This window comes from Chanos chanos, chromosome 9 (assembly GCF_902362185.1).
Source record: "Chanos chanos chromosome 9, fChaCha1.1, whole genome shotgun sequence".
NCBI classification, from domain to species: domain Eukaryota; kingdom Metazoa; phylum Chordata; class Actinopteri; order Gonorynchiformes; family Chanidae; genus Chanos; species Chanos chanos.
The window spans coordinates 23,680,269-23,694,483 of record NC_044503.1 but is presented as its reverse complement, the minus strand read 5'-3'; the positions used below and the strand labels follow the sequence as shown (position 1 = coordinate 23,694,483).

Here is a 14,215-nt window from a genome sequence, read left to right as displayed (position 1 = left end):
TTGTTGGCTGTCCTTAGCACATTTCACGCATACTGATTGTTCCCACTCTGAATACAGTCATTTGTTGTTCTCACAAGAACTTCCATATTGTCGCTATGAACGGCACCAAACGTTTAGCAAAGTTCTATGAACCGAAAAACTTACTCAAAAAGATCACCCCCGCTGAAGTGTGAGTGAAACCTTTTTTGACATTTTGTATTCAGTTCTGGGCTCAGCTGCCTTGCCAAACCCTGAGGGCTAATGACGCTTTTCTTTCCTTTAACGGCTGAGCAGGGCTCCCCATGGCAGTCGGTTTTGTCCGCTGAATGAGTTTTTTGGACCGGAACTTTAGTATAGTGAATCCCCCCCCCCCCCCCCCCCCCCGGTTGAGTACAGAGGTTTGAGTCTGGACTGAGTCCAGGAGAAGATTAAAGCCTTCATTAGACCCTGTGATTCTTCCGTTTGTGTTTATATTGCTGAACCCCGCGTCTGCTGATCTGACGTGAAGCTATAACCTGGCTTGAGGGAGTAAGAGGAAAACAAAAACAAACAAAAAAAGATCAGTCCAAACACCCCCCCCCCCCCCCCCCCCCCATGTTATGATTAGCTGTGTCTTTTTTTTTTTTTTGATTGTTGAGCGACTGGATTGGTTACTGTAATGGCTCTTGGTATGACCACGTTTGCAGGTCTGCTCCCAGGCAGCTGTCCCTCTGCCCCACGCCCAGTTGAGACTACTGCTGTTACAGCAGTTGCTGGGATACAATTGGCTGAGACTTAGCTACACGGCTTTGAGCAGTTTGCTCATGAAGTACTGCCCCCTACTGGTAACTTAGACTATGGTGCAGCTCAGAAAAGGCACCATTCAGCCGCCCTTGCACAGAGTTCCCAATGTATGGGCTTTAGTTAAATACCGTTCAGATAATAAAAAAAAGTGGTTGTGTAAAGATGTTGCTAATTTAATCTCATTTATCTTAAAATTTACCAAATCAAAAGTCACCATTTCGCTAGTTTAACAGTTTTAAAATTCCCCTTTGATAACAGGATGGATGTGGTGGGGTTTAAATTGGCATGACAATAAAACAACATTTGTGTTGTATGACTCTGAATGTAAAACAACAGATCTGGAATCAGCGCATGAGGACTACCTCTTAGGTGAACATTTAACTTTCAGTGGTTGACAATGGTTGACACTTGGCTAATGAGGCAAACAGGGCTGTAGGCTACTGATATGTGGCCTTCAGTAAATTGTTGCACTTTCTTATGAACCTGCCATTTTAATGTGTGACAATAAAGATTGTGCGACAACCCAAACTAGCCCTGAGCAAAACAGAACATATCTTCAGTATTATCAAAATGAGTTTTCGAATATTTGTTTCTGGACACCTTGAATGTTAACACATTAGCTCATACCTCATTATTTGCAAAAATGAGAATACTGGTTTAATGTCACTGATACTTCCACTTGGTTCTAAACATCATAAAGGTCTGGATAACACAAGGAGAAAAAAAAAAGTAAATATAAGTGTTACATCAGCTACGTCAGTAAATGCTGTAAATGATGTCTCAATGTGTTGTCTTTGCAGCTATCTTGGGAATGTACACACTGATGAGTAACAAGCAATATTACGACGCCTTAGGAGCGACTGGCAGGATCGCCAACACGGAGGGCATCAACAGTACGTAACTCCTTTACTGAGCAGGGTTATAACGTTTAGAACTCGTTCATGTTAAACACTTAAAGCTTCACACATTCTTGGTCTTCAATGTTCCTTTGAGAAATTTATCCATGATCCAATGTGCATGTAGGTGTCGTTAAGCCTGATGTGTACAAAATCTACCCTGACGAGCCTCCAAATCCAACCAACGTTGAAGAGACCCTTCAAAGGATCCAGAAAAACGACAGCAGTCTGACAGAGGTTAACCTCAACAACATCAAGGTAAAGCTGAAAATAGGTCATGTGAAAAAAGCCATAGTTAGCCATCTAACATCTCTCTGTGAATTTGTGTATCCATTTCTCAGTCTGCAATGTTTTGACAAAGAAAATTCTATCTACCAAATGTATCTGATACAATGAAACCGACCCTCTCACCGTTCAACAGGACATTCCCATCCCAACACTGAAAGAGATCTTTGAGGCCATGAAGAGTAACAGTCACGTGGTTAGCCTCAGCATAGCCGCTACTCGCAGCAATGACCCTGTGGCTTACGTAGGTGTTCTACTTACATGGTCTAATGATGTAATAAATGTATATGTCTATATTTATACATACATACAATCCTCCATAGTCTTGTATGTTCATATTTATATTCATGGAATAAAAAAAAAGATAAATATGTTTCGACTTGTTTGTGTCCTGTTTGTTTGCTAACTAGGCTGCAGCAGAGATGCTTCAGAGTAATACCACCTTAGAGAGTCTTAACATTGAGTCCAACTTCATCACAGGAGAGGGGATATTGGCTATCGTCAAGGCGCTGGCAGAGAACTCAACGCTGGTTGAGCTCAAGATTGACAACCAGGTAACAGGTCAAAGGAACCTCAACTCAGTCAGTGTAGCACTGGGTTTAGCCATATGTAGCACTAATCACTAAGTTAGAGACAACAGCAAAGCAAAAGAAAAAAAAACAGCCCCAGGTGGTTTGAATGAATCATGTTGGTGAGTGGTATTTGTTGCCCACAGAGACAAAAACTGGGTGATTCGGTAGAGATGGAGATTGCCAACCTGCTGGAGAATAACCCCAGCATTCTGAAGTTTGGCTACCACTTCACCCAGCAGGGTCCACGAGCCCGGGCAGCCAGCGCCATCACAAGAAACAATGACTACCGTAAGTTTTCATCACACATTTCAAAAACATCATATAAGAATCTGACGATTCAACTTTACGTCTACGTAAAGACTCATGAGAGATTAATAAGTACAAATCTGAAACTAAATCAACTCTTTTCCCCTTTTCTTTTATCCAGTTCGCCAACAGAGAGTAGGATGAAAAGAAAAGAGCCAAGCATTGACAGCTCATTGTTGCACTCTTCGTGAACCTTGCAGACAACAAAGGACTTCCATTGCTGCCTTCTGAACGTTCACTCACGCCAAATAAACTATACTGAGGTTTTTGGTGCAACTTACAAATTTCTCATCCCCTTCTGGGATATGGCGAATTTTATTTAAAAACAGAACAAAACAGAACAAAAAACACTGCACTGCTTAATTAACACTGATATACAAAATCCAGAAGCTTGCTCAGTTAGTTAAAAAAAAAACATGTTCTTCATTTTTTAGGAGTGGTAAAGGGGAAAACAACAACAACAACAACAACACTTTCATCTCAGAACACTTGTTCATTCATACAATTTTTCAATAGATGGTGCTTCTTACAGAAAACAACCAACCAAACAAACGAAAAACCCCAATTTGTAAATACTTTAAATAAAATGTTTAATTCCTTATTGTGTACACAGACGTCACAATCATTGCTGAATCCAAACATTTGTGGCTATTGGACATATGACTGACTGAGAAATGACATTCATTCAAAGAACTATTACTCTCACACACACACACACACACACACACACACATCCGTCATAGAACATCTCATTTCTGAATCTAAGTGACAAAGACACTCTTAATACAGTCAATAACGTATTTATAGATGAGTCTATCGCCTGAGGGAAGGATTCAGTTAACACGGGAGACCCCCAGTGTGGGTCATTGTCAGGAATCGGGGGGTTATCACAGCCTGTCTGGAGGTGAGGATAACCCTCTTTGGCTTTCAATCTTTTGAGCTCAGTCCATTCGGAACTCTTAAATCCCCCGTCATTGGCGGGCCCCAGCCACGTCTACCTGAGCTATTTATACCCTCGGTGTGGTAGGCACGAGGTCCCCTGGGATTGGGTTACCAAAGCTCTAAATAGAGCCCCTTTTAAAAAGGGGGTCAGGAGGGGAGTTGGACAAACTCCTGCAGACCGCTGCAGATTTATGGAGCAGCTGTTCACCTCCTCGAGACTCCCTCAGCTCCAGCGCTCCCCCAACATATACAAAGACTCCACGGAGCACCAATTTAGCACTTTTAATGAAACTGAGGTCAAGGAACAGAGAGCTGATGAATGAATGCTCTTTTAACATGAAAATCTGAACTACACTGAGTCTCATTTCTTGTGCTTGGCAGTGTAAATTTATGGATTGAGATTATAACTCAGCTCAAGGAAGACCCAGGTATCTGGGCAGAGGATCCACACAAATCATTCAAGGATGATGATCTCATTCTAACTCCATTCTTGAATTCTTCCTGCAATCATTCAACCAAATACAGTAACGATGGTGAATGCTAGCACACTTTGAAGAAAAAATACTTTTATGGTAAGGGAAATTCACTGTACTTTAATTAAAAAAAAAAAGGAGCTTTATTCTGGGATCTGATATATGGGTTATCTGTTGTAAGGAGACAGAGGTTTTGAGTTTGGGTAAAAAAAAAAACAATATGACAGTGAAAACTCTAAAACACATCTGAAATCTCTTTTCCATATTAATAGCCTGCTGTTGCTAAAATGTCCTTGCATTATCACATGCCTTCATAGAATCACAGATGAAATCATTTACTCACAGTGACAATGTCAACGGGGGGGGGGGGGGGGGGGGGGGGGGGGGGCGTGAGAGCCTGGAGGTTTTAACGAAGCTGCTTTCACTGTGTCCCCTCTGCTGACTCGCTGGAAGGCCCAAGGGGGGCAGGCTCATCCTCGTCCGAGTCAAATTCCACGTTTTCGTCTTTCACCCATTTGCCACTCTTGTCCTGCAACCACCCAGAGCTGAAAGGATCGGAGCAGGATCACATTAGAAGACAAAAAAAAGCGCTGGCCTTCAGCAGAAGCTCCCCTCTTCTCATACAGTTGCAAATAGTTTCAAAAGTATTTATAGGGTGTATAATTTACAATAATAAAAGTCCTATGATTGTCAGGGATCTCTTGGGAAAGAATGAGCATGCAAAGAGAATGCATCGTTGTTGTACAATTATGGAGGACAATTGTTTTCAAAGCTATTAGTGGTTAACATTTCAAACTGTTTGAAGCATTTTTGTTTTTCGCTTACCTTTTTAATCTGAGGTAGTGCTCCAGCTCCCTCCTTCTCTGCTCCGTAAGAGGCTCAGACTCTGTGTGACCCGTAGACTTCAAACCCTTCTTCTTTGTTTCTTTTTTCCTGTTTTCCTGAGGTGGTGTTGGACTGGCTGCAAAGGCAAACTGCACTGTAACATGGGACAAATACTAGAGATATACCATAATATATCAGTAGATGACGGTGCGTTCGAAGAAATGTACACTGATTTTAACCTGGAGTATTTTCACTGCAGGACAGTGAAGGACATGTCGCCCCTGTGCCTTTGGCACCCACAGTATGTGCTGCGTGACTCTGAGGTAAATGTCTGTCGTTTATGTGGGGACTGCTGAAGCCTGACCCACCATCCGCCGAAGGATCGTCAGGTCGTGTTCTTACAAAAAAAAAAAAAAGTGTTAAATTAAGCACAGAGTGAGACCAGGGAAGACTTTTCACAGCAAACACAAATTACAGTAATTATTACCGTGTACAACTGAAAAATTAGCTTTAAAACCAACAAACTAGAGATGCTGACAGTATCTGCAAAGTGTGAAAATAATAAAAATAATAAAAAAAAATTCAAAAAGCTCTTTATTTTTCATTTCAAACCAAAGAGATAAGGCACTCAGATACGACCAGTTTGCCCCGAGAAACTTTACCTCTTTTTGTGACAGCTACTATAGGGAGCTGCTTTCAGTAAGGCATGATGGGTAATGTGACGTGTCTGAGCCAGCAGCGGAGACGCACTTGCCGGCTCCTGGGAGACAAATAACATATTAATCAGTGATCAGTGATAAATATCAGCGAATAACCAGGCTGTGTATGAAAAGGTAGGCTATGTGAGTGCATTCTGAATGAGAACAGTAAATGTGTGATAAACTTTACAAACGCACTTAATATGAAAATGACTAACTACATTCATTTCTTAATAACAGTGAGTAACTGGGTGTTTTCTCATAGAGTTTAAATACATATTTATTCACTTAAATTTCTCGATCAGTGTTTTCATTTGAATCTGCTTCATAAATCAGTTAGCATATTCTTTGGAAGAAAAAAAAAGTCAGTATCTACCTGCTGGTGGTTTTCGGTTTTTACGTATTCTTGGTGTCTGCGTTTATCAATTTCATGCCGTAGCTCAGTCTTCTTCCCGTAAAACCATTTCATCCCTGTAAGAAACACAGAGCTAAACGTAAGAGAATTAAAAGAATATTTAAAGTATGAATTTACTGAAAACAACAGAGGCTCAGATCTCACCTTCCAGGTGCCTCTTGCCTTTCCTGTGTACCGTTAGCATATCAACGGTATCAAAAACAGGCCTGTGGGAGCACACTAAGCAAGTATACCTATAAAGAGACCAAATTATAAAAAAAGATATATTTTAAACGTTCATGAGAACTTAATTTACAACTCAAAGAGCTATGAACATTATCAGTAAGTTGTCCTTGTAACAACGGTCAATAAACAATACACAGGTCATTTGTGCAACGCAGGTTTTGTCGATATGTGTCCCCTCAAAACGTTATAACAGGTACAGAAGTATCATTTGGTACAGTAAGGTTTGACACCGAGATCCTATTGAATTAAAAACACACGCAAGTGGTTTGGCATACATACTGATGCCGCTAGGAAACTTGTCAGGTTTTTAACGGCCATTTATTTATGAACACCGTGACTTAAACACATCATTATATCCATCCAAAGGCCTTTCATTTATACTGTGTTCTTGAGCAATGCGGAGTCTAAAAATTAAGTTACAAACCTTCCATTTTTCAACAGTGTAGCTTCATCCTCTGGAATGAAATTAGAAAGTAGATCTGCGACTCGCCGTTTCTAAAAGTAAAAAAGTAGAAAACCATTTAATGCCCGATTACCGTTCGTGTGTTTGCAATTTTTTTCTGCTGTAAGTAACAGCCTGTACATGTAGTAACTGAAATTGCACTGTACTGATAACGTGAATGCTGCTGGTATCCCATTCGCATCCTAAACTTTAACACCAGTCATAACTTGGCTATAACTTCTAACTAGTTCACCTAAAGAAGCGAGTGAAAATGCATCAATACCTTTAGAATATTCAGTTGACTCTGATCGTCACCCTCCCGTTTAAACGACATTTTAGCAATATTTGATGATCAATTTACGCTTAATGGCAGGAGAGAACTCGCACTTCCTGTTTTTAAAAATGCATTATGGGAACGGCTGACAATGGGCGGAGCTCGACGCCAAGCTGTAGTCATGAGCAGAGTTCGAGGACTGGTTGGCAACACGATAAGCTGTCAGTTAAAATGCTGCTTCTCGAGGTTTGTTGTTTTATTACTCACCGAATTTGAAACTAATTAATGGTAACTGGAACCTATCGAACAGTTTATTTTTATTAGCGACTAGTACCTGTTAATTCATACGAACCGTGTGAGTTATCCCTCTTGTCGACAATATTGTGAAGTAAACTTAAATTTAAGAAAGTGGCTAGGCTAATTAGCTAAATTAATTTTGCAAGTTTACCACAATGACCAGGCAGTTGTCATTACCCCGTGGTAGTTACTTGGTCACTAGCTAACAACACGTTAGTTCGCTAACTGAAACGAGCTTGACAATCTGCAACCAAACCTTCAAGATCATCTAACTACGTTTTTCAGTTTCTAGAAAGCCCGAATTCTGACTGGGGAGGCGCTTGAAGCAACAAATGAAGATTTGCAGTTTGCCTAATTGACGATGTCGTCGCAGACACTGGACGGAAGAGTAGAATCGGCGAATTTCTGTCGAATTTAGTCAGCTGCACAATCGCACTTTTGTTCGTTGGGTAGTATTTGCATGCCATCTCAACTGATAGTTCACACCAGACAAAACTTTCTGTCACCCGCTGGGGTTTGACAAGAGGAAAGGTAACCAAGCTGTCATCCGGAGAGGCACCGTAGAAGAGCCAAGCTTGTTTGATTAAGCTTTCATTTTGAGCATCACACAAACTGTACTCGTCATGTCTTCGGACCATGAGTCGTCACAAGTCTCCAGCGCACATAGCCGCCTTTGTGGGGGGCGTACAAGGTCTTACGGCAGCCTAGTTAATTCGTCCTTATCACCAGTTAGACAACGACGAATTGAACACAAAGTACAACCCGGAGAGACACTGCAGGGACTGGCATTGAAGTACGGCGTATCGGTAAGCAGCATAAAACTACCAAAGTCCTATACGTAGGTAGGTTAGTATCCCGTGTGATGCCTGTTGAAGTTACTCTTGACACAGACCTCATCTCTTGTTTCGTAGATGGAAACGATCAAAAGAGCAAACAGACTCTACACGAATGATTCCATCTTCTTGAAGAAGTCTCTGTCCATTCCTGTGATATCAGAGCATGATTCACTTGGTAATGGAGTGGAACCAGTCAAAGAGAACACAGATCAAGAACAAACAGCATACGCAGAGATCGCTAGCACGAATGGGAAGCCGACCTCTGAAGAGAGAAAAGAAGGGAACTCGGACCTTTCTCCGATGGACTATTTGAAACGGATCGATAGCTTGATCCATGAATCAAAACAAGCAGCTGTGAAGAAATGTCAAGAAGGAGAAAAACAGTAAGTTTACTGAATATTATTAATGATGAGATTATGTCACTTTTACGTGAAATGTAGAGGGCTCAAGATTTATGGGTTACACAGTAGTAATGGAACCACAGTTAATGTTGAAGAATTTTAGTAAAAGGTGGTTATTTGAGAATGTTATCCCTAAACAAGCCAAAAGTATCCCTGATGCAAACCAGTACTATCACTAATAAATCTACAGGACATCAACTGATGGTTTGCCTTAGGTCAGCATCATTGTTCATTTTCCCCACTGTGTCTTAATACCTGCTGAGCTCTGTGTAAATAAATGACATTATCCTAATGATTTGTACCCAAATTTCCAGCCTTTCCACAATGGAACAGCTCCGTGCCTTACATCAAGGCCCGAGTGTCTCCCAGCCCAGCCCCACCCCAATCAACCAGCAAGCAATACTGGGAGCTGTTCCACTCACCATCACCAAACGCACCAGAAACCTGAAGGAGAGGGAGGATGACTTGTTTCAGCTCTGACACAGGCCTGTGTCTGTGTCACCAGGATTTAGTCTGTTCTTGTAGTGTCTCAATACAAAATCAACCACAGGGAATGAGTGTCAGAGTCCTAGATACAGACTCATTGGTAGAATGACATATGACTTGTAGAAACAAAGTTTTTTATTATCATCAATTTTTTGTCATTGCACTTTATTGTGTGGGTGATTTTTTTTTTTTTTTTCCTGCTGAGCTTCTCGAACAATGTAATATGTTGGTATTACTGTATTTCAATGATACACAGGATTGTTAGAGTATTATTGTAAAGAATGAGATAGAACACTACAGTTTTATGTCGGACACAGTCAGCATAGGGTTTGTTGTTGTTTTTCGAAAGTAGATTGTAGGTTTCATTTGCTTACATTTGCCCATAACTACAGCTGTCGACCCCATAAAAACTCCCATAAAACAGTGAAAAGCAATTGTTTGGCTTCGCCACATAGTATTTGTCTGCTGATAAGGAGCACTACCTCATAAATGTGAAATGATGTAGCTAAAGTGTTTTTTTTTGTTTGTTTGTTTGTTTGTATTTTATCAGTGGGCTCTGGGATTCCTTTGGTACTCCGTTTGTCTTGACTAAGAGAAACATGCTTTGGCTTGTTAGAAAGCACTCAGCACCTGACTAACAGAAAACGTAACGCCTGACGTCTTACTCAGTCAGAATCTCTACCCCGGCGACGGCGGTGCTTATCTACTGAAAGTGCACTTGATGCGTTTGTCATCGTACTCCTCACCTCTGGTTAATATTGTATTGTTTTATATTCACACATGCAAAGGGATCATCCTTCTCTATCACAGGCAGATGGCCTTTGGTTCAAAGTGTCTGTCCAGTGTGGCTGTGTTAAGACAGTCTGAGATAAGGTGTGAAGCAGTCCTACCACTGCACATTGTGAGAGTGAATTAATGATTGCCCGAGCGAAACACGGAGGTCACGTTTCGATTCTTTGTCCACCCTGCATAGTTCGCATTTCTGAGCTAGATACACATAGGAATCTGTACAAATCATCACTTGTTACAAAGCATTATAAACTGTTACTGCACTTGGGAAATGAAAGAATTAAACACCAGGTTTTATTGACTTGTGTCTGTTTTACTCATCCCTGTCATCTGTTTTCATGTGTTTGGCAGTGTGCAGCATCAGCATACACCATGCAAAGCAAACACGGACAGGCTGTGTGTGGGATAGGGCTGCCTGTTCAATAGCATTTAAAGGGGCAGTATGGGTACAAGCCATACAGCAAAGTGCAAAGAGAGTCATACGTACAAACAGGGAAATGGAGACAAAGTTTAAGGTCTTATCACAGATACCTAAGACAAATTATACAAAGACCATTCAGACAAATATTTAAAAAGGTTTAAAGTGTCACATTCCATGGATTTTTTGTTTTTGGCTTATATGTTAATGTTCTTAGGTTACCATAATCATAAGATATATTTACTGATTTAATCTTGTGGCAAAAAGATGTTCTTTAACATTCATGAAGCATGTGTAACAGCCTATTAAAAGTTACATGTTGAATTAAACATAGTTCTCAAAACCAAAATCTTTCCCAAAGGTTTAAAGTGGGCCCAGATTTATCAAGTTGCAATGTTTACATTTTTAATTGGAGCAGCACCAAAACAAGAGTTTATTTTGTAACCAGCAATCATCAGCAGAGGTTTTATGACAATACTATGGGGACTGCCTGTTCACTTGTTATTGTGTTTAGTATTGATTTATGCCCTCCAGTTACAACCTCACTGAAAGCCTCTTTGCATATACCAAGACTACAAAAATAACTCATGGGTGTGTGCTGACTTCACAGAATTAGGCTAAGGTTATTTATGAAACATTAATGAGGTAACGCATCAAAAACAGTACTGAATGCGACCAGCACTGAATTTAACCATATTCCTCTCAAACTTGCACATTCACACTCATTTTCCATTCATCTTTTCTTATATGTACATGTTCGTGTCTAGGTTTGTATATAGAGATGAGTTTGGCAAAAAAAAAAAGTTGAAGCATGTTACTATAGAGGTCCTTTTAATATTGCATCTTATGTATAAAAAAACATGCATATTAGATCATTCCTTTTCCTGGTTTCTCTGTCACACGTTTGTCTGTTCGTGACTGTACCAACCTTTTGCATCATAAAATATATTTTCATTTAATTACTCATCCTGTGAGACCATATTACTCCTCCCAGCAATCAGCACAGATCGCCAAACTGCTGTCTTGACTTTCTGTTTGTTTGTGTATTCAGTTCATTTTAATCACATCGCTGTTTGATTTTAAGAATGTCGCACATACTGAAATTATAACAAAGCTGATACTGAATTGAGAACTCTGTCAGTTTCCATGACAACCACAATGTGGCAATAATGGAGAGAGGAGAAGCATACTCGAGGTTGTTTCCGCACAGTTATCTTATCCAGATAATGAACTCTGATGCAGAGGGCTGACTGTGGCTCTCCCCGCCCCAAAAAACAAAAAAAAAACAACAAAAAAAAAAGTTAGTCGGTGAGGCTACAATTACCAATATAGGCCGCTAGATGGCAGAATAAGATAGCACCTTTTTTTCTTTCTTTTCTTTTTTTGAGTGTAATTTTTTTCCCCTGTGATTCTGGTCATTTTTGTCTCAAAAAATAATAATGTTGTTTGCTGATTGTTTTTTCTAGAAGGAATCGAATGCCTCAAAGGGGTTTTCTAAAAAAAAAAAAAAAAAAAAATGTACAAAAGGTTAGAATAGGCAGCAAACCAGGACGGAAAGTCCAGTGAGTAAAATGTGATTGTTCATCCAATCTTGGTGGTTCGAAAACTCCCTCCAGCAAAACTTTAGTCAATCATTTAAAAAAACGAGACTTTTACTTTCATTCGCTGTTGGCATTGACCTAACTGGATTCCAGCGGTAACACAGACTTTCATAACCCCTCAGCAAGTCTTTCTTTAGACAAAAGCACCGTGGGGGTTTTTTTTCTTTCTTTTCTGTCTCCTTTTTTTTTGCATAGACAGCAGTTTAATAATAACAAAAACCAACAGAGTGCCTTCTTCTCAAAGAAATGTTGTTAAAGACAGATCTTTGAACAGAGCCAAATTAACCTGTTATCTATCTGCGCTTGTCTCTCTCTCTGTCTGTCTATCTCTCTCTCTCTCTCTTTCTCCAGTTCAGTACAGGTCTCTTGTACCAACTCTCTGCACAGTCTCTGAGTTGTTGAGCACTCATAACTTTCCTTCCTCCACCAGTTTGTTGAGTCCGTTGCAGATTTTGTTGAGATGGGATGCAAAGGGGCCGTCGGGGGTGTAAAGCTGGGTTAGGAGCTGGGGGTCGGAGTAATGGTTGAAGACGTGGTTGATCCGTCCGTGGGACTTGGGCGTGAGATGATTCTTCACAAGCTTCAGTAGCATGTCCCTACACTCAGTCAAGATCTCTGTGATCACCGTCTGGTCGAAAGTAAACGCCACCTTAACCAGGAAAAAGGAAAAAAAACAAAACAAAAAAAAACTGCTTAATTCACTCATTCCTTAATTCAATCCAACTCTAGATCGTGTTAAAACCAAATTATTATTCAAAAATACACAAGTTTTTAAAACAACTGTTTGTTTCTCTGTCATCTAAACTGCAATTTTTCATTGTAATGGAAGTCTGGTAAGATCTGTGTTTTTGTGACACGGTACATCCAAACTTTGTGTGTGTGTGTGTGTGTGTGTGTTTTTACAGTGAAACAAGTTAATCTGATGCAGGTTAAACCTGTCTGGTTTTATTTCAACCATCTCAAGGTCACAGTATTATATTTAAACTCCTTCCTGTTGTGTTTGAACTCTGATCATCCTGATATCTCACTTTATGAGAGAACACAAGGAGAATAACGATAAGACAATAATGATAAGTTTACCTCGTGGAAGCTGATTAGCGTCATGGCTCCCTGGTGCAATTTCTTCTTAAAGTTCTGGGCCAGAGCTAGCTCTGCTTCACTGAAGCAGTTATGCCGAAACAGAACTGCAATCTTAACCACCACTTTAACGAGGTCCTTGACCACTTTCTGGGCCTCCGTGCGATTTCCTGTGTACTCTTTCGAGACACGATAGAACTCGTCCAAAATCTCGCTGCTGGTGTCGTCGATAAACATCTGCACCATGGACTTGCTTGCCATGTGACTAAGGATCTTCTTCTGGGCCTTCATAGCCATGTCTTTGGAGCTGAAGCCGTCCATTGCTTGATAATGTCAAAGAGAAAGGGGGGGAAAATGGTTAGCACTTTTTAAAGTTCTGTAAACCTTCACAAGTTTCTTCACAATTTTAAGTGTTTATCTACGAATGTGCTCACATGTTACTGCCAAAGACTACTGCATCAACAAATAAATAAACACTTCCACGATTTCGTCAGAGTGACTCATTTATAACATCCTCTCTTTTCTCTGTTGTTATACTCCTTGTGTACTCTTTTTGCCCCGGGCTAAATCCCACTGGAGATTCACCTCACAGACAAAGCTCCTCTCTCAGTGAGAGTATGCCCAGTGGGCATTCATCAAAGCTCCACCACTACATAAACAAAGTCAACTGTTGCATTACATACCACCACGGTTAGACACTGCCTTTAGACATGGGATTTCTGATCACTAGTTTTGAACACTAAGTAATCTTTAATTATTCTCTCAGAAATCTTGTGTGTTGAACCTTTCTTTTTTTTTTTTCCCTTTTCTTTAAATTTGTTAATGTTTTCATAAGAACATGCGACCCAATCATATTTTTTTCACAGACTTAATAGACTTATAGAAGAGTCATCTTTCTCTAAAGAGGACGTTTTCAATAGTCACATGAATGTAACGGCTCTCTGCTGATGTAGCCTTAAGGAGGGTCCTAAACTTAACTTGGCCACAGAGTTTCGTCCTCTGACACTGGAAACCATTGTGAGTCACACTGGACAAGAGACTCCGCTCCTTAAATGAGTGATAACACATAGGTTTATAGAACATGTGCTAATAGCATGTTAGAGTACACAAGGGATATAACACCACAGGATACCCCAGTCTTCATGAACTGGAGGGAAACTATAAAATTACTTATCAAAAGTGAATTTAAATGTAC

General features: G+C 40.3%; 2 protein-coding genes across 3 annotated transcripts in view; one reads left to right on the top strand and one right to left on the bottom strand.

Annotated features, from left to right (window-relative positions):
- tmod4 (tropomodulin 4 (muscle)) overlaps positions 1-9,283 on the top strand; it is a 16,299-nt gene extending 7,016 nt beyond the window's left edge. Inside the window, exons 5-12 of one of the 2 annotated variants that reach the window (XM_030783935.1) lie at positions 1,563-1,655; positions 1,786-1,916; positions 2,080-2,187; positions 2,354-2,497; positions 2,659-2,803; positions 8,142-8,218; positions 8,324-8,631; positions 8,964-9,283. In XM_030783935.1, the coding sequence (XP_030639795.1) occupies positions 1,563-1,655; positions 1,786-1,916; positions 2,080-2,187; positions 2,354-2,497; positions 2,659-2,803; positions 8,142-8,218; positions 8,324-8,631; positions 8,964-9,129 (1,172 nt within the window). In that variant the 3' untranslated portion in view covers positions 9,130-9,283. Of the gene's footprint in view, positions 1-1,562; positions 1,656-1,785; positions 1,917-2,079; positions 2,188-2,353; positions 2,498-2,658; positions 2,804-2,942; positions 3,229-8,141; positions 8,219-8,323; positions 8,632-8,963 lie in introns of those variants that run through there. The other variant, XM_030783936.1, reaches the window with a different exon arrangement.
- A 3,066-nt stretch (positions 9,284-12,349) lies between these two features.
- Positions 12,350-13,341, bottom strand: tnfaip8l2b (tumor necrosis factor, alpha-induced protein 8-like 2b). The gene is made up of 2 exons (XM_030784873.1): positions 13,024-13,341; positions 12,350-12,592 (listed from the first exon to the last, which is right to left on the bottom strand). Exons 1-2 carry the CDS (start codon positions 13,339-13,341, stop codon positions 12,350-12,352), a joined length of 561 nt encoding a protein of 186 aa, XP_030640733.1.
- Positions 13,342-14,215: the final 874 nt, after the last annotated feature.